This window comes from Camarhynchus parvulus, chromosome 9 (assembly GCF_901933205.1).
Source record: "Camarhynchus parvulus chromosome 9, STF_HiC, whole genome shotgun sequence".
Taxonomy (NCBI): domain Eukaryota; kingdom Metazoa; phylum Chordata; class Aves; order Passeriformes; family Thraupidae; genus Camarhynchus; species Camarhynchus parvulus.
Genome location: NC_044579.1, coordinates 21,591,216 through 21,617,642, shown reverse-complemented (window position 1 = coordinate 21,617,642; position 26,427 = coordinate 21,591,216). Strand labels below are relative to the sequence as shown.

General features: G+C 42.1%; 2 protein-coding genes across 4 annotated transcripts in view; both read left to right on the top strand.

The window, feature by feature from the left end:
- Positions 1-2,099: 2,099 nt before the first annotated feature.
- POLR2D (RNA polymerase II subunit D) lies at positions 2,100-7,401 on the top strand. Of its 2 annotated transcripts, XM_030954365.1 has the most exons (5): positions 2,125-2,226; positions 3,783-3,963; positions 5,597-5,692; positions 6,794-6,874; positions 7,221-7,401. In XM_030954365.1, the coding sequence occupies exons 1-4, from the start codon at positions 2,154-2,156 to the stop codon at positions 6,870-6,872; spliced, it is 429 nt and encodes a 142-aa protein (XP_030810225.1). In that variant the 5' UTR covers positions 2,125-2,153; the 3' UTR covers positions 6,873-6,874; positions 7,221-7,401. The 2 variants fall into 2 exon arrangements, with proteins under 2 accessions (XP_030810226.1, XP_030810225.1); XM_030954366.1 differs by having other exon boundaries at positions 2,100-2,226; positions 6,794-7,401.
- Positions 7,402-9,371: 1,970 nt separating this feature from the next.
- Positions 9,372-26,427, top strand: part of WDR33 (WD repeat domain 33) — a 69,667-nt gene continuing 52,611 nt past the window's right edge. For both annotated transcript variants that reach the window (XM_030954841.1, XM_030954842.1), the window contains exon 1: positions 9,372-9,514. The gene's annotated coding sequence lies outside the window, so the exon portion shown is untranslated. The remainder of the gene's footprint in view (positions 9,515-26,427) is intronic.

Below are 26,427 nucleotides of genomic sequence, written 5' to 3'. Positions count from 1 at the left end.
ATTTGAGAAGCCATCAGGATTCCAACTGATTTTAAATGCTTCTCTCCTCAATCTGGCATGGATTTTTTTCTTTTCTCGTAAGCCTAATTGAAATTGTTTAATTTGCCAGATGTTCCCCAAGATATTTCCATTCCATCTTCCTGAATGTCTTTCTGCTTGTATCACTTAGCAAATTACTTTCCAATCCATTTCTTTCCTATGCTCATTATCCAGATAACAAATATTAAAAAATCTATTATTTGATCTCTTCATATTCTTCTAATTCATTTTTAATTCATTCTTTTTCCCAGCATGCAGGAAACCATTCACCTAGGCTCAGATACAAGTTTATGAGAACAGGAGTGTTTTCAACATAAATCCTTCAACAGTCTATTTTTGTCTTTCTTTAGGGCACAGGATGACATAGTACGGGCTGATAAGATGATTACTTTAAGAGTCTTAGGTTAGGCACTTACATGTGATCTCCCTAGGGAAAACACTGCTCCATAAGTTATTTAGCTGGCAGTGTTGGGAGAATTATCTTAATTTTCAGCCCGCCTACGACTTTTAGGGGTCTGTAGATTGCTTCTGGATAGTCTGAAAATTAACCTTCCTTATGAAGTGTGTTATTTGTGATATCAATATTCCCTCCTTACAGTCCAAGGTCTATTAATCACAGTGAGCTAGATAGAAATTCTGGCACAGTCAAGGTTTTCCTAAGGTTAGGGTTTGCTGTCCAGCTGGAGAATGTTCTGGTAGTGAAATGGAGCTGGTTGTAGCTGCCTGATCCACTGCTGTGAATGAAGATGCTTCTGATGCCTCAGTGTCCTCAGGTGCTCTTGGGCAGATGGATGCTGCTGTACAGTCTGGTAAGGGGCACCAGTGCAGCTTTGAGCTCTTTGGTAAATTCCTAAAGGACAGAGCAGAAGAGTTCGCTTATGTGAAGGACAAGTGCTGTTTCCCTCAGTGTCCCCACACTCCTGCTCTCGGGCCCTGGTTCGTGCCTTGTAAGACTTTGGCTTCACGATCACAGAATTGATTATTTTGGAAAAGACTTCTGAGATCATCGAGTCCAACCTTTGAGCGAACACCACCATGTCAACCAGACCATGGCACTGAGGGCCACCTCCAGTCTTTCCTTAAATGCCTCCAGGGACAGTGACCCCAGCACCTCCCTGGGCAGCCCACTCCAATGTCCAACCACCCTTTCAGTGAAGAAATCCTTTGTGATATTCAGTCTAAACTTCCCCTGGCCCATCTTAATACCGTGTCCTCTCGTCCTGTCGCCTGTGAGAAGAGGCCGACCCCCACCTGGCTACACCCTCCTGGTAGGGACTTGCAGTGTCTTGGTCTGTCACAGCTATTTGTGACAGCTCTGTTCATACATAACACGTTCAGCATCCCACTGCTTTCCCTCTCTAAAAGCAGCTAATTACTAAACGAGCTCAAACACACTTCTGAGAGCTGTTTTGTTGGGAGAGCACTCAGCCTTCCTGCTCCCGCTGTTTCCCCTCAGTGCCCCACAGCGGCAACCGAGCTCTTTTATCCTCAGCAGCGCTCAGGGTAGAACCGGCCCCCTGCCCTTCAGAGAGAGGGAGAAGGAGCCGCGCCCTCAGCCCTCATGGTGGGCAGAGCCCTCAGCCCTCACCCGGGCAGAGCCCTCAGCCCCTCATCCGGGGAGAGTCATTCCCGCCCCTCACCCAGGGCAGAGCCCTCAGCCCATCACCCGGGGCAGAGCCCTCAGCCCATCATCCGGAGCAGAGCCCTCAGCCCATCATCCGGGCTGAGCCGTTCCCGCCCCTCACCCGGGCAGTGCCTTCAGCCCTCATGGTGGGCAGAGCCGTCAGCCCTCACCCGGAGCAGTGCCGTTCCCTCCCCTCACTCGGGGCAGAGCCCTCAGCCCTCGCTCGGGCAGAGCCGTTCTTGCCCCTCGCCCGCGCAGAGCCGTTCCTGCCCCTCACCCGGGCAGTGCCCTCAGCCCTCACCCGGGCAGAGCCGTTCCTGCCCCTCACCCGGGCAGTGCCCTCAGCCTTCACCCGGGCAGAGCCGTTCCTGCCCCTCACCCGGGCAGTGCCCTCAGCCTTCACCCGGGCAGAGCCGTTCCCTTCCCCGCCCAGAGAGCCGCCCGCCCTCCCGTGAGGCGGGGCCGCCCTTTCCGCCGTGGCTTTCCGGTGATGGCGGCGGGCGGCAGCGACCCGCGGACGGCAGACGTGGAGGAGGACGCCTCGCAGCTCGTCTTCCCCAAAGGTGCGAGCGAGGCGGCGAGGAGCCCGGGCTCGGGGGTCGGGTGGTGGCTGGGGGCCGGCAGCGGCCGCCTGTGAGGGTGCGAGCCTCGCCGAGCGGCTCCTTGGACCGGAGCGCTGCTCACCGCCCCTCCAGCAGCTACTAAGCCCCCGAGTGTTAAAAATCAGGATAATAAATGATTTGTATATATTTAAGGATCTCGTGATTTTTAGGATATGGTGGTTCTTAGGTGGGCCGCTGCGTGTGTGTCGGGTATTTAAAAAAAAAAAAAAAGGCCTGTCAGATTATAGTGAAAAGGTTATTGGTTTTTTTATATAAGCTTTTTCAGTGATGTTTGTTGACACAGGAGTTCTTCCCTGTGACAGCAGGTGGTGAGGCCCTGGCACAGGGTGCCCAGAGCAGCTGTGGCTGCCCCTGGATCCCTGGCAGTGCCCAAGGCCAGGCTGGACAGGGCTTGGAGCACCTGGGACAGTGGAAGGTGTCCTGCCCATGGCAGGGGTGGAACTGGATGGGCTGTAAGGTCCCTTCCAACCTAAGCAGTTTTGGAAATCTGTGAATACTGCTACAGTTAGGAAATCAGCTGTCCAGATCCAGAGTTGGTAACTAGGGACATTTATTGTCTGTGTATTTTTTTTTTCAGAAAATAATTTCAATATAAATTCTAGAAATGTGTTTACACCTCACAGTCACCCTGAAAAAAAAAGGAGGGGGGAGAAATGGACACCATGCTGCATTGCTGCATTGTTGATTTATGAACAATAGGGAAATTCTGAAAGACTATTTTTTCAGGCTTTTTAATGCTAAAATCTCATGTTCAGCCCAAGCTGATTTACTGCTCAGTGCAAAATAAGAGTTGCCAGCCCCTTTCTAGCAATCCCTGTATCTGCTCGTATAAAACAGTGCTGTTGGGCACTCTGGGATGCAGCTTCTGACCCTGTTGCTTTGAACAGCTCATACTGTGATGTTGAAAGATGTTCTTGTAATTGGAATACATACAGTGATTATGGTGATGATGGATGAATACAAAGTTGGCTAAAGGGAGGGGGAGAATTTTTAAGATTGGTTAAATTTTTTTTTTCTGATAATAAAATTTCAGTAAGTCAATTAACTTTTCAAGTAAATGAAGCCTTTTAAAAATATTCAACAGCATTCATATTTACTTCAAGAGCTCAGAGACTTCTGAAGACTGTGGCATCACTTCTGAATTTTGTGGAGTTTTAGAGTTCTAAATATTTTTTTCTGTATCAAGTCATGCATTACTTCTGCCAAAATCGGTGAAGAAAACATACTGCAAATATGAAAAAATCTGAATGTTAGGGCTGTAAGTGTAAAATATATGGTCAAAAAGACAAACACCTTGGGCTGTCATTCCAAGTGTAGTTTTTATCAGCATTTTCAGTATGAAATGCTGCCCAGTCATTGGTGAAAGAGCTCACACAACTGCCATGAAAGACATTTTCACTTCTTTATTACCCAGATCTAAATTACACACCAAACTTGTGCAATTCCCCTTTCCAAACCCCCTTTTCCGTGCTGCCATTCCCTCATTCACCCTGCAGAATTTGAAACTGCGGAAACTCTGCTGAATTCCGAGGTGCACATGCTGCTGGAGCACCGCAAGCAGCAGAACGAGAGCGCGGAGGATGAGCAGGAGCTGTCAGAAGTGTTCATGAAAACCCTGAACTACACAGCGCGCTTCAGCCGCTTCAAAAACCGCGAGACCATCGCCAGCGTGCGCAGGTGAGCGGGAATGTCAGGGTGGAACAAGCACCTTGTTACAGAACTGGATCCCTCACAGTGGTCCTGCTTTACAAAAGTCTGTAACTTTTTGTTTTTAAAAAAAACACTGCTTGTTTAAAAGTGTGTAACTTTTAAACAAGTAGTGTGAAAAATGCGTGTTTTATGATTGGCTTTTCGCAAATATTAAAATGAATATTATATGTGTTGTGTTAGAAAGTAATGCTGTGTTAATTCTCTTAAGTAGTGTGTTAAATATAGTTTTGGGTTATAAAAAGTGTTAAAATAGAAACGATGCTATGTAGGATACTTTTTTTAAAGAAAGGACTCGCAGCAAGATAGCAGCCACAGGACACCTGAGTCTTTCAGAGAGAAAGAATTTATTGCCCTCTTATCAGAAGAAACAAACTTCTTCCTGCCTTGAAGGAGCATTAGGATTCAGAGGAAGAAGCTGACGCTGACCAGACAGAATCCTGTGTTTGAATGGAATTTATGCATCATGTATGAGGTGTATGAATATGCAACAGGTTATTGTTTTTAAGGGTTAATCCTCTGTTAACGGGTGTCCTTTCTCGGGCTTATGTTGCCCAGAAAAAGGTACCCAGACATCCATAATTCTTTGTTTCTATTGTCTCATATTGTCCTAATTCAAATTGTCCAAATTATTATTACTCTAATTATATTACTATTTTTATAACCATTTTATTACTATTAGACTTTTAAAATTTTAAAAACAAGTGATTGGTGTTTTTCACATGTAGTATCCCCTGAACTCTCTCCCCTTGGTCAGTCCCAAGTCCCCAGCTCTGGAAACATCAGTAACTACTCACCATAGAGTTAGCCCTCCTGGGGGAAAAAACAGACTCCCAAATGCACCTTTGTGTCATAACTTCCTCTGGTTTCTCCTTCCCCTGTCTCCTTACTGGCTTGGCATCCCTGCTGGCCACCCCTCTTTCCCTGGAGCTCAGCCCTTGGCTCCCACTCCCACTTCTTCCCCTTCTTTAGCTGCCTGCTCTACGTGGTTCACTCTCCTTCTAGCCTGGTTTCCCTTCAGCTACTGTGTTACTTCGCTGGAATAAAACCTTGCAAAAGAGCCTTTCTTGCTTCTATTGCTGAGCCAGTTGCAGTGAGTGTTGAGTGGAGGTTTGACTACGTTGCCTGAATGTTAACTCAACATGCTTTTCGACAGGAGAGGTTTGCTGGGGACAAGAAATAGGCAGCAGCACCTACCATTCTAACACCAGCATTTTTTAACAAAAGTACATCTTAGTGGTGTTGAGTGATTTGTTCTTTAATTGAGTCTTTTGTTTTCCTAATGAGGCAAGAAGTTCTTGATGGAGGGTTATGCTTTGTCCAGGTCAAGCCTTCTGAAGTGCTTTGTTTTCAGTATTTCACTGACAGCTGATTGCATTAAACAGGAGGATTTTCTAGACCTTGCAGAATAATTCAGGGGAAGTGGAGTTAGCAGATAGGGTTTTATTTTTTCCTTTATGCATTTATATAACGAGTCTTTTCTGCTGGAAAAAAATTACTTCAATGCCAGAAGCAGTGTGCAAAAAGAGAAGCATTTGCTTCAGTTTAAGCCCCTTTATATTTCTGTCTTGTAATCTCATCAAATTGTTGTGTTCCCTTACAGCTTACTGCTGCAGAAGAAGCTCCATAAATTTGAACTGGCATGTTTGGCTAACTTGTGTCCTGAGACAGCCGAGGAAGCAAAAGCTCTGATTCCTAGGTAAGCATTTACACATTGTACAAAGGCTGCTGTCACTTCCCTGTGACCTAAGGCCAGCCATGCCCTGGTACCCTCTCTTCAATCCAACTCCCTTGCTGGAAAAACATTTGGTTTTGGTCTTTCTTCCCCTGCCCACTGATCTGACAGCAACACACTTTGTACATGTCCCTAATGCACTTCTGAGAGCTTTTACTGGATCAAGTGTAAACCTCTTAAATTTGGGTTCTTAGCTGGCTGTGTTTGTGTTCCTTGGAGTTTTTTCCATTGGAGCAAATGAACTGTTTTGTGGATAATGTAGGGGAGAGCAGTAGCTTCTTCATGTCTTGATTGGTTACCTCCTGGCCTGAGATAGAGGAGGGAATGAAACATTCATCTGAATTACAGTTTCTTCCTTATTTGTCATTATATAAAAGGGAAGGCTTTGGGATGACCTAATTGTGGGCTCCCAGTGCCTGGAAAGAGCCTACAAGAAAGATGGAAAGAGACTTTTTACAGGAGTAGTGACAGGACAAGGGAATGACTTCAACTGAGAGTAGATTTAAATTAGATACTAGAGAGAAATTCATCCCTGTGTGGGACGTGAGGCCCTGGCACAGAGTGCCCAGAGAAGCTGTGGCTGCCCCTGGATCCCTGGAGGTGGCCAAGGCCAGGCTGGATGGGGCTCTGAACAACCTGGTCTAGTGCAATGTGTCCCTATCCATGGCAGGGAGTGGAATTAGATGATCTTCAAGGTCCCTTCCAACCCAAACCATTCCATGATTTTGTGTTAAGATTTCATAGCAAGAATGGACTGGCTTATGAGCATTCAGCTACATGGACTTCGTTTAGAGGTCTGCTTACACCTGCCTTGCCATTTTTGAAAACACATTTTGAAATTACTCAGCAGAAGGTTCTGGGAAGAATGGAGTTTTGTCATGTAAAGAAGAAGCAGTGCATAGGGATTAGAGCACTCTTCTTACAGAGATGTTACAGGTGGTTCCTGGGTATCACACAGGTGGGTGGTGGTGTGTTGAGACAGACAGGAGAGAGTTATGACTGAAATGAATCAAGGGAGATCATTTCTGAAACCTTTAATGTCTCCTTATTGCTGTTCCCTTGCAGCCTGGAGGGCCGCTTTGAAGATGAAGAATTACAACAGATTCTCGACGACATCCAGACTAAACGCAGCTTCCAGTATTAAGGGTAACCCTCAGCCCCTTTATCTGAGCACAGAATCCTGAGGACCTGGGCTGTTTCTCAGCCTTCTGGATCAGTCCAGCTCCCAGCTGAGCCAGGGTAGTTGTGGATGCAGGGTGCTCCAGTGCTGTGTTGCCACAGGTGCATTCAGACTGGGGATCAGCATTGTCCTTTTGGTTTGTTCCATGTATATGTTGGCAAGGACCCCCTGAATTGTGAGAGCAAAGAACCTGAAAGGCCTTTTCCCAGTGGCTCAAGTATTTGTTTCTTCCCTAATCCCTCTCCCCAGGCTGTAAATTTTCAATGTTTTTGGTTTTTAGCAGAAATGTGGATGTGATTTTGTGTTTTTTAGGAACTTCTAAAGGATGCAGAAACTTGTTCTTGGTTCTCAGAAGGTTCAGTGACGAGCAGCCTCAATATCTGTGGTGTTTTTTGTTTGTTTGTTTTATTGTTTGATTGGGACAGTGAATTTTTACAGCTTCAATATTTTTCTATTATTGTTTAGTGTAAATTAAAAGGTATTTTAAATTAAAGTTGTGTGTTTTATAAATATTAGGTACATATTATGATTTTGTTAATGAGGAGCTTTTTAATGAATATATCCTGGAGATCTGGGAACTCTGAGAGTGTAATAACCCCAGTGCAGTTTAGGACAGATCAGAGGTGTGACTACAATCACAGTGAGAAAGCACTGAGGCAGCATCTCCCTCTCTGCTCCCCTGTTCTGTGCCATTGCAGACATCCAATCTTTATCCTGCTACAGAAAGAAAAAGGTGAAGAAACCAAATAATTTAGATGTTAGCACAGCCAAGTATCCAGCTCCAGAGGGATGGACTCTTTATAACTGTCCTAATACTGAGATGAAACCAAACCATAAATAATGTGACACAGTGGAGGGCTGGCTCCTGGTGCAGCCTGTGGGGGTCACACACCCAGTGCTGCCTGAGCTCAGCTGCTGGGAGATTCACAGATTGTTAGCTTTTATTTGAAAGGAATGTTCTTTTGTGTAGGATAAGCTTCTTAAACAAGCCCTTTCAAGTCTTGTAATTGTACCACCACACCTGAAAGAAGGAAAATTTTGCAGGAAAGAATGTTGGGAGAAAGAGGCAGACAGATGTGTTAAGATTATTTGTGTATTTGTGATAATAAGCAATAGTCTCACTGATCTTGCAAAAGGGAGAGAAATAAAATATTACTAAAAGTGTAATGTTGCTGCTGTGCTGAGAGGCTGTACTGGTGTGTGACAACTGTTAGCTCACCTCACCTGGAGCACAGTACTTCAGACAGATTTGTGTATGAGCTGGGGTGGCATTGGCTCCTCCAAGCCTATAAACCCACATATGCAACTTTACCAGGGTCAGAATAATTATACCTGAGGAAGAAAAACCAAGGTGGCAAATCTTTATTTTATAAAGCTTAGTGTCCCCTTTTGATACAGCATATGCTTCCCAGAAGCTGCTCCTGCTGAACTGGATTCGCTCCGTAAAATATTTCTGTTCAAGCAGAACAGAAGATGAGATATTTTAATCTAAACACACAGACTCTTAGGTCTTAATCACAACTAATTCTGGGAAAAAAGCCATTCTGCACCTCTCTATCTACACTCGTGTTACTACTTGATGATGCTTTTGTAAGCATGCTTAGGAGGAGTGTAACAGACCTAGTGATCTGTAAATGATCTCAGGAGTTTGCACTATCCTACACAAATAGATTATTACGAGCCTTGAGATTAGTAGGTTTTGCTTGTGTTTTGAAGCCCGGGAAGGGGGAGAGGAGCAAGGAATCACGGAATCGTTTATGTTTGAAAAGACCTCTGTGATCGAGTCCAACCTCCGAGCGAACACCCTGTCACCTATACCACGGCACTGAGTGCCGCCTCCAATCTTAAACACCTCCAGAGAGGAGGCGGAGTGTCTTGAAGCTCCTGGGCGTTTGGTGAGCGTGGCAGAACTATCACAGAGCGGCGCATAACACGGCCGTGCCCGGAAGCAATGATCGCTCTGGCAGCCGGCAATGCCTCTTTTGGCAAGCTGGATCCGGCTGGCCCGGGGGTCCCGGGAGTGTCCGGGGGCAGATCCCAGCCCGGCGGGTCCCAGCAATGTCCGGCGGCAGATGCCAGCCCGGCGGGTCCTGGCAGTGTCCGGAGGCAGATCCCAGCCCGGCGGGTCCCGGGAGTGTGCGGGGATAGATCCCAGCCCGGCGGGTCCTGGCAGTGTCCGGAGGAGGGTCCCGGCCCGGCGGCTCTGAGGGACCCTCGGCGCCCCCTCAGCCCCCGCCACACGCGGGACGGCTCCACCGGGCACTCTGCGCATGCGCGCAGCTCTGCGCGCCTTCGCCCTGTGATTGGTGCGCCGGCCGGGTCGGCTCGCGGAAGCGGCGCGCGCCCCGCCCCACCCCCGGTGCGCACGCGCGTTGCCGCCCGGGGCCCTTCAGGAGAGGCGCCCCCGCCCGCGCGCCCTGACGTAGTGCGCGTGCGCGCGGGCGTGGGGCGCGTGCGCTGCTGGCGGGGGAGGCGGAGGGAAGATGGCGGGCGGCCGCGGGTCGTGAGGCGGCGGCGGCGGCGGAGTTTGCCGGAGCTAGGAGGACGAGGCGGGCGGTGAGGTGTCGGTGGGGCGCGGAGTCCCCGTACGAGAGGCTGGCTGGGCGGTGAGTGCGGCTCAGTGTCGGGCGGGGCGGGGGAGCAGCCGGGGAAGCGCGGCCGCCTCCGCCATCTTTAGGCCGCGGCCCTGGAGCGGCGCGGCCGGGGCAGGGCGGGGGCCGCCGGCGGGAACGGGGGGTCCCCGGGCCGGGGCAGCGGCGAGAGCCCGAGCTAGGGCCCAGTGCTGCGGCCGGGCCCCCGGGTGGGCTGTGCTCGAGGGCCGGGTCTGGAAGCGGCACCAGGGCCCCTGTTCTCTTCACTGCACAGGTGTCTGTCGGTGGCTTCGCCCCAGGCTCTCAATGCTGGCCTTTTCTACTTCTTTTAATGATATTATTTTTTAAGATTGTTGTTCTCTCCGCCTTGAGTCCGAGTGAAGATCGGGTTGTGGCTGCTTTGAGCATAGGGCTGGGAAGTTCTGACCATTACGAACCGTGTTAGATACCTCGAATTTTTTACTTATGTGGTTCTTTACAAGGGTAATCCTCTGTGTTTTAAGGAGAGAGAAGAAAGGGCCACAGACGTAGAATACTATGTTAGGTTAGTATTTAAGCTTCTCAGATACCAAGTGAGATAACTGCATTTGCTAGTAAAGAACAGCTTTAGTTCTATAGGACTAATGAACTTTGGTAAAAGAATGGGAAAGTATTATTTTTTGTTTTCTTACGCATCCCGCGAGGCCTGTTGCTCATGTTTTGTACTGTATAACCCCACTGTTGTTGGAGTGTGTTCCTGCAATGTAATAACACAGCCGTGTGCAGCAGACACTTGTGCTGGCATGGTGGAGGGGCTGGGATCGTCCTGTGGTGTCACATTCCTCTGGCCGAGGCTCATCAGCCTGTGCATGGGTAGCAAACCTAGGGGACGTGTTCAGCTTGAAAAAAAATATCTCAGCGTTTTTCCCTTGGAGAGAGCTCATTAAATTTCCTGCCTCCTTAGAGATGTATGTTATTTCTCTCATGCTGATTCTTATCAATAAATAGTTGTATAGTTTCAAACACAGTATTTTTTAATATTAGCAGTTGCTTGAACACATCTGTCTGACAAGGTTGTCATAGGTAAGTAGTTCTGTGCTCTGCAAGTCTTGTGCCTCATTGTATCCTTGCTTGCAGTTTGTGGGTACTGTTTGGGAATCTGTGGGGTTTTTTGTAGGCAGTAATTCCTCATCCTTCTTGCAGCATATTTGTATTCTTTAATGCCTAACTCAGTGCTCTAACTTTTATGCTTAGCTATAGTTCTGTCCTTCCTTTAAGAGAGGCAATATTGCATGTCAGGGAGTTTATAGTGTGCAGAAAGTGTTGTGCCAAAATACTCTAGGGCTCCCTGCTCCTCAGTTCTTTTTCAAGTAAACTGATATTCACTTCTTGGTGATCTGCTGCAATATTTTGCCATCATCTTACTCTGAGAATGTGTAATTATTAAATCTGTTTCAAAAATCTGATTGTTAACATCTTGTTCAGCTGTGTTGTAATAGTTTTAATGACAAGATTTGAAAATACAGATACTAAAAATAAAGTATTGAAAGACTGAGGGGAGAAAAACAACCTTAGAGCTGCAGAGAATGTTAGGTGTAACTCCTCACAGAGCTGCTAAAACCTTTTGACTCAAATATCAGTCATTCCCTGTTGTCTGAAGTGTTGGTTCTCCACTGAACCCTCGGAGCAGTAACTATTGGACTGTTTGGACTGTTGGAATTGAAAATTTCTCATCTGTTTTGTCTTTGTGATATCAGCACAGGATGTAAAAGCCTAATAATCCTGAACTGTGCTTGAGATGGAGGTACCAGGAATGGCTCCTTCTGCTGCAGCAGAGAGACCTTGGTCTGAGGAGGGGATGAGAAGTCTCCTGTTTTGTTCCCATCCCAGCAGAGGAGTCTTCTCCCTCACCTGAAAAAGCCACTCATGCAGGAGACATTAGGCTGAGTAGCCATATGGAAGTAATACAGTTTAATCTGTACTGGGATGATTCCATGCAAAAGATTTCATTTTGTGCTTCTGCTAGCCAGGTATCTAGGGAATTTCAAGAGTTGGTTCAGTAACACTGGAAATGAGAATTATTTTGGCCTTGCTCAGATAGAGGTTATCATTTAGAAAACTACTTGTGAAAACAAGCAGGAAGCTATCTGCAGTGTGTTTGTTATTTTTACAAAATTTGTTCTTTATTTGCCATGTTTACATTCCTGATATTGGATTGTTATGTTAGAAAAAGTAAAAACACAGATACGCAGGCCTGGCTGGTGTGGTTAATACAGAAACTGAGCATTGTCAGAGCATGGTGGTGAGGAGGAGATGTGCCAAGGGTCCTTCGAAAGATCAAAACCTTAAGATAGCCTTGGATTTTGCTTATTGTCATAGAAAATATCTTAAGGTAAGAGCAGAGAAGTACTAACTGGTTTTGATTTGTGTTTTGCTAATTATTTCACTTCAGTTTGGAGCATCCATGATCCCCTATTTTCCAAGTGGTGCTAAACTTCCCCGCAATCTGTTCTTGCTTACTAATATTTAAAAAGCTACTCAGCATTTCATAATGTCACTTCTCGTTCAACCTGCTCTCCACACTGAGGCTGGGTGTCCCAGTCATGCTGTTGTGAAACCTGGAATGGGGATGGAAGTGTGTATTTAGCAGGAGAGCAGTGAGTGTGTGCTGATAGCACTTTTGCTAGCAGTTTGCTGTCCAGGCAGTGAGTTTGCAGTGATCCCACTCCTGCCTGGGGCTGTGCTGTGATCAGGAGCTCAGTCTGAGTGTGGAGGGATCCTGGAGGGTTACTCAGTGCTGTGAGCCTCACTTAACTGATACTGCTCCTGTTCTGCCTCTGCACCAAAGCTGGGCTTTGTTCTGAGCACTTCCACTCACTGGGGCTTTATCACATTTTCTCCCACCAGTAGAAGGAAAGACTCTACAGTACTGAACATCACTGCTTTCTAACCCTGATAAAGCTTGTGTTGCTCCAAACAATTACATATAAAGTGTTCTTACACATACAGATAGAATGTTTATAAAAGTATGAGCAATTTCTCACATTCTTTAGACACAAATGAAAACATTTCTTCCTCTCTTATATATTGCATCAAGTAACCCTGGTACATTTTTTTTCTATCAGTAAAAGAGTTTTAGAACCTTATCTTCAACTTTATTTTTCCTTTAAATAGGAATTTTTTCCATACTCTGTTGTTAAATCTGAACACTTTCAATTTTCTGTTCACTTTGTTAGTTGATTTTGATGCAACAAACAATAACATGCCACATGAGCTCTTTGGTGCTATTTAATTAGTCTTCAGTATAATGAAGTATATTGGTTCAAAAAATTTTATTAACTTTTGAAGCTTTGAAAATATTATCAGTGTAGTTGTAAATTTTATTTAATCTCTAATTTTAGGTCATTTTAAATCATTAAAATTATAGTATTCTTTTGCCTGTCCAGAAGTTGATGCAGTGGTGCAGGTGGCTGTACAGGGGGACCCTTTGTGTGAGCAGAAATAGGATGTTTGTGTTTATCTGGGTCACTTTTCTGTTTTGGCCTGGATGTTAAACACAGGTTCTGGAACCAGTGAAGTGGGAAAGAGGAGGTGATGGCAAATCCCTGTCTCTGCCATGGCTCTGGCCTGGGCTGCCCTGGGTGATGGTGAGCCTCAGGAGAGGCAGCATGGTCCGATCTGACAGATCAGCTCTTCTGAAATCACATCCCTGAATTATGCTCATGTCTGCAGTACCAAGGTTTAATCCAAAGCAGTTGGTCACAAAGCTTGGAATTTCAGTGACTCTTAGTCACTCACCTGTGACTTTACCCAGAAGTGAGTGCCATGAAGTTTAGCAGGATGGTCTGCCAGGACAGGCCAAAAGCAGTTTTGCCACTACAACTATGGATTTGTTGGCACTCATCAGTTCTTTATAATAATGTTTTATATAATTCAGTATGAGCACATGGGTACATGAATTAATCCATGTTTCTGCAGTTTAAGCATTTGAGGATTCCTTTAAATCATTATCCCAAATCCAAAAGAAACATTATACAAAAGAATATGTTAATGTGTCTTTTTTTGAAAGTGGCCAGAGACTGGCTAACAAGGAGTCTTTAGCAGTTTGTGTTTGGTATTGTTTTGTATTCATGTTTAGTTTTGGCAGCACAGTGACCTGTATTTTCTTTACTGTGGGTGTAGGAGTATTCAGCTGCAGTTTGGGGTTTGACAGGAGCTGCCCTTGGAGCTGGTTAAGCAGCAGCACAGCTCCAGCTAATGGAAGTGCTGGATTTACAGCCTGAAGGCTGTGGATCTGTGCAGTAATCTGTCATGGCATTGCCCAGTGGAAATGCCTGCTTGCCCTGCTTCTGATCCTTTGGTTTTCCTCCTGGTCAGTGGAGTCATTCCCTGGAATTCTCAGTAGCCAGCTGCCTGCCAGGCTGCTCTGAGTTTTGACCAATGTGAGCTAAAATGGTCTCGTAACACTGAGCAGTTTTTAGGTGCACGTCCACTGTGGTGATCAGATGTTTATGTTGGCTTGAAGGAGGGGTCATGGGAGGGAGCACACACTTGGGCTCAAGCCAGGGCTGCTCTGGTTTTGGTCTCAGCAGTTTTAGTTTGGATTTGGGTCAGCTCAGCAATTCAGTGCTGAAGTTCCCTCAGTAGGTATGGCTGCACTCAGGTTGTGTGGTCACAAGAACAGCGACCACTCTGCCCTTGTCCTCCTTCCCCCATCCCATCAGTAAAAATCACCATTTACCTTTGACAATTTCTTCATTTGGGCCATGTTTGTAAGCAAACCATTGCGCCTCTTTACAGAGACTGGTGAAATGTTATGGTTCTACCACAAGAAAAGTTGGGGATTGTGCAGAATTGCAGGGAGGAGGAGTGCAGGCTGGATGAGTATGTTTATTCTGCAATGTTTGCACTGTTTCTCAATTACAGAGTTTGGAGCTAAAGTCATACTAGAATCAGTCATCAGACCATTTTACAATCTTTTTCTATGGATGGATGCAAATATTTTTGTCTCCTTAGCAAATCTAAGCCTAATAAATGAAGTAGCTATTTCTAGCAATGTCTTTGTAGATTCCTGACTGATAGAAGCCACAGCTGCCAAGCTTTCTGTGTAGTAAGATGAAAATACTGACCTAAAACTGGTGATGGAAATGCTGCTTTTGACAGGAAAACTTGCTGATATTCTCAAGGCAGGAGATAGGAAGTAGGAGAGAAATGCTGAGGGATTTTAGACTTTTAAAGAACTCCAGCTTTCAAAATTGAAGCTCTCTAGTGGTGTGCTGTTCTATTGAATTGTCATTCTCATGGGGAGATGGATGACTTTTGTATTTAGGGAGAATCTGACACTGAACCCTTTCTCCTTGAAATGCTTTGTGTGAGCTTGACTTTACTGAGAAATGTATTGATACAGAAAGTTTTATTGAACTCTAAATGGTAAAAGCAAAGGCTGTTTACTAAAGAATTTAAAAGTTTTTTTAGCAGTTTGTGTATATATATATATATACACATATATACACATAACCATATATAGGCATTTGCATGGCTCATAATCCACAAGCAAAGATCAGAAAACATTCCTGGAACAAACTGGCTCTGTGATTCCAGTTAAAAGAAAGTGCATTTCTAATTCATTTCCAGTTGTATGAGATGTGTATACATCACCCATCAGTTTAGAAAGTGTTCTAGTATTGAAAGTTTCTTGTTATAGGAGAAATATCTAGGTTGGTTATGTTTGAAATTAGGTGAAAATTTCTGACAAAGCTTAGGAGTGCTCAAGTGATAGCTATAATTTTATACACTGGGAGCTTGAAACTAGAATAAACAGCACTGGGTTTTGGGTTTTTTTTTTGCTATTGTAAGTTTGTTCCTCATGGGGTTGAACAGTTTCCAGCCTAACCACCAGCAAACAGGGGTTATGCATTAATCTTCCACACCATACTGTGGTAGAAAAAAAAAGTTTGCATATATGCTAGACTTTCAAATCCTAACTGAAGTAGATAGTGAGAAGCTACAGTTCTGGAGATTTTCGCATAAATAATCTGCAGTCAGAACTTCATTTGATCAAAATAGTTTGAGAAGTGCTGTTTGCTTTGACTGTTTCCTTAATTTAGCAGGTGTTCAATCAGATTTGTTGGGGGTTTTTGGTTTGTTTTTAACTCTTTGGCTTAAGCAGTAAGAAAAAAATGGGGAGCATTGATAATTTGCAGGGTTCATCAGCCTTGTTTAGCAGCATTGTGTGATTCAATAGTGTTTGAATTGTTTGCTGCAATTCTACTACTTTTGCTTAATGATGTCTCTTCATCAGCTGAGTCTAGGCATAACAACTGTAGGTATTAATTTGCATACTTTGCTATAAACATAGTTGCTAATTTAGCTACTCTGCTGTTGGGGCAGATAAATTTCTGTCTTGGATAAGTATGTGTGCATCTGCTACATCTTTTTATGAATTGAGGATTTAAAAATCCCTTTTAAAAATCTTCTTGGATATTGTGAAGAAAGCATTGTAGGGTAGTATGTTCTAGGCCATTTATTCTGCAGTGTGCCTGTACCATTGTTTAGTCTCTTCTTTTCTTACCCTGAATACATGAGGTGTGTAAATAACCTTGAGGTGCCCAGAGGATGAGAGCTCTGGTGCACAGTCTGCACCTCTGCATGCAGGTTAGGGTATGGACATCAGTGATAAATGGATTTTAGCATTAAAATATGCAGTGAAATAAAAAGTTCTTTTATCTTGGAGTTTCTACTGAGGTATAAAATCTCTTTTTGGTTAGAGAAGTGGAAAAAGGATCTTTGAATACAGTTAATAACTGTTGGAAAACATTGCTTTTAGGTTTTTTGGGGTTTTTTTTTAACCTTCTTACACTTCTCACCATATAAAGGCACACTTTTTCACATGATCACACATGATAGCGCTGTCATCCTGCCCTCTGCTACCCCTTCCAGACTTCAATTGTGTAATTATAGAAAATTGAGACACTCTTTTGCCTTTATTTGGCCCAGAAACTGGAATAGCAAACAGCATTGTTTTGTTAGAAGATGGGCCTGAGTAACATTGAAGGGGGCAGGGAGTGAGCATTCCCGGGGTCATGAAGTAAAGATTCCCTAAATTCTGTTGGTATTTGCAGCTTCTCTTCTATGCAGAAGCAAATGTTGCAAGAGTTCTGGGTATGTTTGGTAATCATTTAACAGATGAAGGTTGTGAAAAGTAAATCTTTGTAACATGTTACTACTCTTTATAATTGCCAAGTTTTACTAAAAAGGTTTAGGTGTTTTGTCAGCATTGAATTTGCAACTCTTTGGGTCTCAGATACTCAGCTGTGTTTTGTATATTAAAATGTATGTTTCTGTTCCATAGTGTGAATGAGGAGAAGGAGATTGTTGCTAGATTATATGAACTTTCTTTTCTTTATCATCAGAATTTCAGGAGGTTGTGCCTGAAGCAAAGACAATTTGCTGTGTTTCTTATTTCAGTTTTGCCCTACAAAGTGCCATAGTCCTTCTAGTCCTTTTCCCTTCTGCTGATAATAAAGTCCTCTGAAGAATTTTTGGAGGACTTCTTATCACTCTTTCTCCTCCTCTTGTCTGTCCCTGTCCATCCCATTATGTACCTAACAGTAGTACTTGAGTCAAGAGAGGGATTTGAGGAATGGCTCTCCAGGAACACCTGGAAATGAGCAGGCAGACCTGCAGAGCTCTGGGGGCAGGCAGAGCCTCTGGGTTTGTAGGAGCTGCAGAATTCTTGCCTGCTCACAAAAAAAAAACGAGAGAGCTTCAGGCAGTGAACAGGAAACAGAACATTCTCACAAGGAAGGGCAATTTCATGTTGAATGAAACTGGGAGGAGCATCCACACAGATTCTGCTGTGACTTTTGTTCACTAGCTTTTGATATTTAGGATTAGCAAGGATGATAGGCTTTTTCTTTTAAACTACTTTTCATAAGTCAGGTTTTTTAGTGTCTGTTATAACATGTTTATATGTTTTAAACATCAGTCCTAAAGTTTTGTTTCCTGACAAAGTAGCAGCTGCAAGGTAAGGCAGCATCAGTAATCACTTCAGCGTGAAAACCAAGCTGTGAGTCTTCAGCTAGGTAAGATGAATTGTTATCTCAGGAACTCCCAATAAAAGACAGGTTATAATGCATACTAAGCAGCAGTTGAAATAAAGGAGTATTTGGGAAGTTTAGGGGGAGGAAAAATGTTCTATTAAAAAAAATACTGTGATTAAACTGTAAGGTAAAACCAAGGTACCCAGTTGGTAACAGTAAAATCATGGCAGCAAACCAAATCCTGTCTATTTTCTAGCTGAGGTGCAATCTGTGGTTGCTTCCATGTTTTGAAGTACAGCTCAAGAAACTTTAGCTCACAGAAGTTGCTTCTGTGAGGTGCAGAAAGGCAGAGATTTCAGGCTGTTACACTCATGAAAGCAGTTTTCTGTACTATAGCCAGAGAGGTAAAGCAGGAGCTGTCTGAGTCTGTGAAATGAAGTATTTTGAGGGTTTTTTATAAAGTATTTAGCACATGATCTCCTGTAAATATGTCTGCTCTGGAATGAGTCAAGGGTTCAGCTTGAGCATAAAATAAGGAACATTTGTGATTTGATTATAAGGTATTTGTTGAGTAGTAGAAATCCAAAATTTGAAGGAAGTGTTTAAAGAAGGTGTGTTTAAAGAAGGTGTGTAAGTTACATGCAGCTAAGCAGGCTCAGCTGTTGAAGCTTTTCTCTCTGTAACCGAGAGCTCCAGACTGGCTGTTTGAAGGCGCTCTCCATTGGGATTTTAGGTGGCTCCATTTGCTATAAATGTACTCTCCTGTTTCACAAGTTCTTGTGCATTGTGTGTTTTTATGTGAACCTTAAAGATGTAGGCCCTTTTTGTCAATTAAATATCAGCATTCCTTTTCCTGCAGGGAATAAACTCTTTAAACCCAGAACTGCATCAACATCATCCCATTTTGCCATGTTGCATGTTCTGTCCTTTTACACTCTGTACAGTATGTGAATATATTCAGGTTCTGTTGAAAATCCAAAGGTTTGAGCTTTGTGGTGAAGGTACAGAACTGAAGTTAAAGGGGAAAAAAAGTGCTGCTGCATTTTAGGGTTTTGGTCACACCAGTGTAGGAGATTTTGGACTGTGCATAAAACAAAAAGCTTTGGAGTATTTCCAAATAAGAACAGATCTGTGAGCTTTTTGGGCAGAGTAGTTTATTGTTACTTAGACAATTATTAATTGAAGTATATTTCTGCAATTGTAATGAAAAATGAGATTTTTATTTTATTTTTTTACATTTTCTGTTGGAACACAATGACCGGAATGGGGAAAGCTGCTTAATTCTTTCCCTTGGTTTGCATGGTCAGAATTTAAACCCCATTTCTAGGAAAGTTTGCTTCAAAAATAGAATACAATAGAGAATGGTTGCAGATGTGTGTTGGGAGCAGAGCAGTAGAGGCCAGGGAAAAAGTACTTGCTGCAGAGAATAGGGCTGTTGCATAATAGCAGTGTTGTATAACACAGGGCAGTATTTCTGCCTTCAGTTTGTTGATTTGCTGTATTAGGAACCTCCAGCACCTGTAGATAATTAAGGAGTCTGTCAAATTGTAAGAATGGTTTTGGGCTTAAGTTTAAACTTCCTGTGCTCGCATCTGCGTGCCTTGTAGAAAATCTTTTGAGGTATGCATATAAAAATGCACAAAAATGCATGCTGCAGTGCCTTTACATAATCCAAAATGGGAATAATATTTTAAAATATTCAGAGGTCAAGAACCGTACACAGTTGGGTTTTTTTACTGTTACAGGTCTGCTTTTGACTAAAAGGTTGAGCAACTTTGTACTTCCATTATTGAATCTAGTTTTTTAACTAATTTTATAATCCTGCTTAATCCACCAATTCTCTCTCATAATCAGTGGGAAAGATACTATTATAGTCTAATGAAACAGCTTAATCTGTCTCACATCTGTTCTGAAATACAAATAATACAACCTACATATAATAAGAAAAGCACTCAAAATTACTTGAGATTTTTGTTTTTTTTGTCTCAGAAAGATATAGAATTCTCAGACATTGGGTACTCTGGTTTTGTGAATCTGATTAAGTGTTTTTCCAATGCAGTAGGAAATTGAAACACAAAGCAATTTGGGGAATTGGTCAGATTAGTCTGTTTTCACTACATCTGCAGTTTGGCATAGTGGGGTTTTTTTCATGTTTTTGTCAGTGTTTTCTGAGTGGATTTACCTTATGTGCAGTGAAGGAAATGTAAGATTAATCTTTTCTTTAGAAATTGATGGCATCTGAATGGAGCAAAAACCAAATCTCATCTGCTGGGATAGATTAATTCATTGACAGACACGCAAATTAGTTTTGGCAGATTTCAAGTGTGTGTTCAGGAAAACATGGTAGAAGCTTGCTGTTGCTAGTGCTGGTTTTACAGTGGCTTTGGAAATGTGATTTTCTGATACTTTTGCAGGTTTTTAGCATACCTGCAGCTCTCTTGCTCCATTCCTATCTGTGAGGGAAGCAAGGGAGATGTAGAAACCCTGATTGAAAACAAACCTTTGCTCAGGTTAATTTTCTGTTTAAAAGAGAAATAATTTTGGGTCTATCTCATTTAGTGTAAAATAATTGGAAGACAATTTATTTAAATGGTTTGGAGAAGTGAAGAAACCTTTTTTTTTTTTCTGTGTAACCCCCTACCTGGAAATTTTATGATTTCAAGAACTTGTCTGCTACTCTTCTCAGTCTTTAACCAGGATGGCTGGCTCTGTTTCTGTGTAATTGAGAAATTATGTGTGTGTGTACATGCATGTTTATTTCTTTTTTTATATATAATTTTTAAAAAAATTAGTATTTTGTTTTCTAAAACATGGTTGCTAAGGTGGCAAAAATTTGCAGATTTATGTCTGGACTATATCTTTTCACGTAATTCTTTTGCAATGGGAAGAGGCTGGATGAGGAGGCCAAGAAAGAGCTTTCCTTAGGAAGGGGAAGCCATGGAAGGATTCACTGCTGGTGTTCAGAGCCAGAATTCACATTTTCCCAAAGGAGAAAAGAAAGGCAGATCTTTTGGAATGCAGACATTAAGTGTTGATACTCTGCAAAAGAGGGAAAGGAATAACATTAAATTGTATTTGATATGATTGTTTTTCTGCTTATTCAGATGCACTTATAGATCTCAATATACAAATTAAAAAATGCAGAGAGATGTTTTCTCAGAGATGACTATTGACAGTAGGACTTTTTCTTTTTAAAAGAAATGTAGTTATCTATACACTGTAGATGTAAAAGTGCTTTGCTGACCAGAGAAAGATGTACTGAACAATAAACTTGGTGAGGTGCCTTTGCACTGTGGTGTTCTCACCTTATTCTGAGGCCTCAGGAAGCTGAGGTGGTTCTTCTCCAGTTCTGTGTTTTTCACCACGTGTCCCAAACCACGTTTTGAACTCCTGTGAGCTGTTGCAGTGCAAATAACTCCTGTCAGTTCTCACTGTTTGTTACACTGGAAAAGTGCTTTTTAGAGTCTGTGTGTAGTTTATAATAGAACTAATACACCTTTAAAGAAGTATTCTATAGATACACTCATGAAATGTGAGCACTCCTTTTCCTTTGCTGCTGTAGCCATTTCAGGCAGTGCCTTTTAAGCTTCAGTGTGGGGTTTGCAAGGTGACTGCTGCTTGCACTCTGCACCATCACCTTCTTTGCTCCCATTTGGAAACACACTTTTCTTTTGGCATATTCAGTTTATAACTCAGTGTTCCACCCAAGTGTCTTTGCCTTCAGTTAAAAATACCTATTAAATAGGCAAGGATGTTTTATTTACCAATTAACTGCATTTTATTAATGATGAGCTTTATTTTTTGCATAAACCATATGAAATATGTCAAGATTATACATAAATCAGGTGGGGTTTTTTTCCTTGTAGTATTGAGCTACCTGTAAGTAGTGATGTATTTAATATAAGCCATAACTCTTTTTCTCCAAGCTTTACTAGTTTGGTTGTTTTAGTTTGGTTTGGGTAGCCTAATTTGTTTTGTTTTGATTTAGTGAAGTTATGTGTGAAATGCTTTGGTTCATGATTGAAGTTGCAATCTGTCGATTTTCAAAACTTAGTGCAAGGTTCATTTTTATATAAAAGGAACAATCATATCCAAATAAGATGATAAAGTAATAATGCTGCTGTGTTAAATGCCAGTATTACCTTTGCAGCCTTATTTGGGTACATTAATTCAGTGGTAACCATTTTTTGTCCTTGACTAATACTGTATGTGATGTTTTGCTCATTTTGAAAAGCAAAGAAACTGCCCAAATCCATCTGCCTTTACTCCATGCTGCTCTGGGTGTGAGATTTTTGAGTGTTTTTTCATTTTTAATTCTGTTCTCCCTGTGATTGCTTGATGGCATTAATAGGCTTGGCATCCTTACGGCACCACTAGGGAGAAATGAGGGGTTTGCTCTGTAGGCTCTGTATCCCAAATTCATTTATGTCTCTAAATGTGTGAGGCTTTGAAAGGACTGTTCATGGGAACAAGAAGAAGAAGACTGATAAGGATGCATGGAAAAATGGAATACAGAAATAAGCTTAGTTCACATTATGATAAGGGTATAATGAATTAGAAGAAAAAGCAATTGGTTGGTAACATTACTGTCCAGAAACAATAAAATGAGAAGTGATTTCTGCCAGATGTTGGAAACAAATTTTGTTGTTGCTTCTAATTGTGTGAATTAAGGAAGATGTGATTTCTTCCATTTAAACTCCTGTTGATGGACTCTAAAATATTAAGGAAAAATTTTGGTACTTGGCTTAAAATAGGAAATCAGATATTACTACACTGGATTGTGCTGTGTCCTCTAATATTTGTTTGCATGTTTCTGCTCACACTGCCAACACAAAAGGAGCTTTAACTAATAGACATGCTGAATTCTGACATTGTAGTTGATAAAAAAGATCTTAAAGAGAGCCTGCTGAGGCTTTGGTTTGTCCCAACATACAACCAAGCAGGATACTGATAACCATTAAATGGGCATATTTTTCTGACTCTAATAGGGGTCTTTAGAAAAAAATGCTCTGTTTCATGTGATAATTGTGTGCCAAAACCATTTCTTTCTAAAGCTGCTTTGTTTGGAAGCTTCACTTGGTGTATATATGCATTAATGAATGTATGTGTGCACACATTTTTTATATATCTATTCATAGATTACATACTGGTCATATGCACACATGATGTGATGAGAGTATTATGTGGATAAAATATAATATTTGAAGCAATTATTAGAAGAAAATGGTCTTCAGCAGCTGGATAAACAATATTTTCTCAGAGTTTGTAAATGCAGGTAGAAGACTTTTTTGATAGGAGGTAGTGAACTTTTCTCTCAAAAGTTGAAGAAACATATAAATGCATAATTTTTGTGATCCTGTGTCATGTCCCTTATGTTGTAGTTGTGGTGTCAGTTGTTGTCTTGTCAGAATCATGAGTGTGAAAGGATCTGAAGGCATGAAGAGGTGTAATTAACCTTTTAATGCCTTTGGTCCTACTTTTTGCTGATGTGGATTGCACCTTAAGTGAAGGTTGTTTATGCTGATTTAAGCTAGACGCTGGTTGCACTCACCTGAAACTATTGCAGTCTAAATTGACCCTTATCACACCTAATGCTGTATTTACCAATGATAGTAATGCAGAAAATTTCTTTAGCAGAATTTTATTCCCTGGAACATGAAAATAAAGTATTAACTTGCTGCTTTGCAGTGTTTCCCTAAAAAGGGATGTAATGTTTTTTTGCAAATGATAGCTGATTTTTTGGGTTTTTTGGTTTTTGGAAGCTCCCCAATATAGATCCTTGTCCACATTCTTGGTCTCAGTTCTTTACATTTATTTTTGCATTGCCTGTTAGAGAGTACAGATGTGTGGTTTTGAAAAAGTATCTTTTCCTCTCTGGTTTAGAGCACTCATTGGTATAAGGGAGTGTCAAACTTCAGACTTGAGAAAGAGTATTACTGGAAATTTCATCTGGTTTCCTGGGGCTTTTTGTGTTGTGTTGTTGGGTTTTGTGGGGGTTTTGGATTGTTTGTTTTTGTTGGGTTTTTTCCTCTGACTATTGAATAATTGCATTTAGGAGGGTTAATGGACTTTTGAGTTTAATGTCAGCTTGTTGGAAGAAGCCACTTTCTCTTTTTCAATATAAACCCCCAGCAATAAAACTGTACCTTTGATATTTAACACTTGAAACCTTTACTACAGTTTGTCTTCTGCCACGTGACAGAATTTGAGATGGGTTATGGGGGCCTTGAAGTGATTCCTGTGTGAGGAAGTTTGGATACCTTGTTTCAGGCAATCCTGAATGTTGTCCTAGCTGTGTGTTCCGTGGGGGTCTGGAGACAATCAGACACATCGTGGCGTCTGGTTAGACCACCTGGATGCCTGGAATGGGGCAACTTCCAGGCAAATGAGCCTTCAGATGAAGATTTGTTTTTTGAAAGCTGTTCTCTGTCTCCCCCCCTTCATTCCAGTTACCACGTTGATCTAATAAGATGCTACGTCTGCCAAAGTTGTTACATTTCCTTACCTCACTCCTGGAAATGTGCTGGTTTAGTTTGAACTTGTTTGTCTTGACTAGAGAATAATTGTGATGGTTTTGGTGTGGGAGTTGTGTGGTGAGGAGCTGGGTGCTGGAGATCGCTTGTTTCAGAGCTGGCTGTCACACTTTGTTAGCATGGGGAGTGTAAGTCCTGAGTTTGCAGAGCTGCTCACTGCTCTGTGCCACCAAACTGCCTGAGACTTAAAGGACAGCCTGCTCCTAGTGGTTAGAAAGAATCTCTTTAAAAAAATCAAACTCTGTGCTGCTTTAAACAGTCTCTTATATTCAGCATTTCTATCTTAGCTTTATTTTGCTACTTAAAAAGGGAAATGTTTTTGAACTAGTGGGATCAAAAAAGTGAGATAAAATTTTTAAATTGGCAGTGAAACAACTTTTCAGCTCTTTCAAATTGAGGATGCAAGTATTTTGACTATGTAGGAAAGCACATTCATTAATTTACAAGCAGATTATGTAGTCTTTTTTAAAGAAATCTGCAATTTCCTTTTTTTATTACGTGCAGTTTGCTTCTGTGTAAACACTTAACCCTTTATGCAAAGGACAGTTTCTAGGTGTTTTTGAATTCCCTTTATGGCAGTGCTAGTTTCTTTTAGTCAAAATGTTTTCCAAAGTGAGTTTAGGATGTGGGGGAGAACGTGTTCAAAATGATGTTTGAGCTTTCATTGGTTCAGCATGAGAGAGTGCTTAGTCTGAAGTTAGTATACACTTTAAAGACTGTGTATTGTAGCTTTCAGCTCTGAAGGAGTTGCTGTGATCTCACCACTTAAGGATTTCTTAGACTGAAAAATGAGGTTTTACACTCATTTCCCTCTGTCAGAAAATTTCAGTATTCAAAATTTTTCTCCCTGTCCCTCACATTTTCTTAACATTCTCAGTGAGTCTTAGTTATATTTACGAAACCTTGTTAAATGTGTGATTCATTTATTTTGCAATCATGGCATTGAAAATATACCTAAAGGTAGAATGTGATCTGTGGTCCAGGGGAGATGCTGCAGTGGGATTTTTATCATGCTCTGTGGGAAATGAATATGTAGAGAAGTCTTACTTCCAGAAATGCCTGTGTTATAAATGATCAGCCAGAAATCCAAATTAATAAATGCGAAAGATTTGATTTTTGCAACCAAAATAGGGTCCTCAAAACCGACAGCCAAAGAGAGAGCATCAAGCCTGGGGTCAGCACTGAGTGAACACAGATCCGATCTCTATCACATCAGAGCCCCCTCTGTTCACCAATGCCGTTTCCAGCAGGGCTGTTTTATACAGATTTTTATGCCTGAGGCAGAGGTGCCCCGATTTCCTTTGTAACCCCACATATGTGTGAGAGTTTCTTTCACTGTGCAGGGCTGGACAATCGCTGTTTCCTGAGTAGTGGCAGGCCCTGATCATGTCAGGAGAAGTTGCATATTCCGATGTATCTTCTTGGCTTTGGTTATCTTGATTGATGGTGTCTATCAAGAATGATCACCCTTGGGTGTTCCCTGGTGGCTCCGGAGGAAGCACATCTCTGTGCTGGCCACGTTCTTTCATTTCTAAACGAAGCTTTGTTCTCCTGCTGCCTTCAGGAGTTTCGTAATTCCAGAGTAGTTATCTGTCTCTGGGCTGCTTGTGGTCAGAAGCTTGCTGGATTTTATAATTTTTATAGTGTGAAAAACACCAATCACATGTTTTTTTAAAAATTGAAAAATTTAATAGTAATAAAATGGTTTTAAAAATAGTAATACAATTAGAGTAATAATAATTTGGACAATATGAGACAATAGAACCAGAGAGTTATGGGTGTCCAGGTACCTTTTTCTGGGCAGCACAAGCCCTAAAAAGGACACACATTAACAGAGGATTAACCCTTAAAAACAATAACCTGTTGAATATTCATACACTTCATACATGATGCATAAACTCCATTCAAATAAAGGATTCTGTCTGGTCATCGTCAGCTTCTTCCTCTGAATCCTAACGTTCCTTCGAGGCAGGAAGAAGTTTGTTTTTTCTGATAAGAGGGCAATAAATTCTTTTTCTCTGAAAGATTCAGGTGTCCTGTGGCTGCTATTTCACTGCGAGTCCTTTCTTTAAAAAAAGTATCCTACACAGCATAGTTTCTGTCACAAACATGTTTTCTTTTCTTAGGATTCCTTTCCTTAGGATTTTTTCTCCTGAGAAGCTGAGAGGCCTCAGGAACAAAATGTAAGCAATGGTTATCTGCTGCTGTGGAATGCAACAGGTGCATCTGTGATTGGTCTCATGTGGTTGTTTCTAATTAATGGCCAATCACAGTCCAGCTATCCAGATTGTCTCAGTCAGTCACAAGCCTTTGTTATCATTCCTTTCCTTTCCTTGCTAGCCTTTTGATTAAATCCTTTCTTCTATTCTTATAG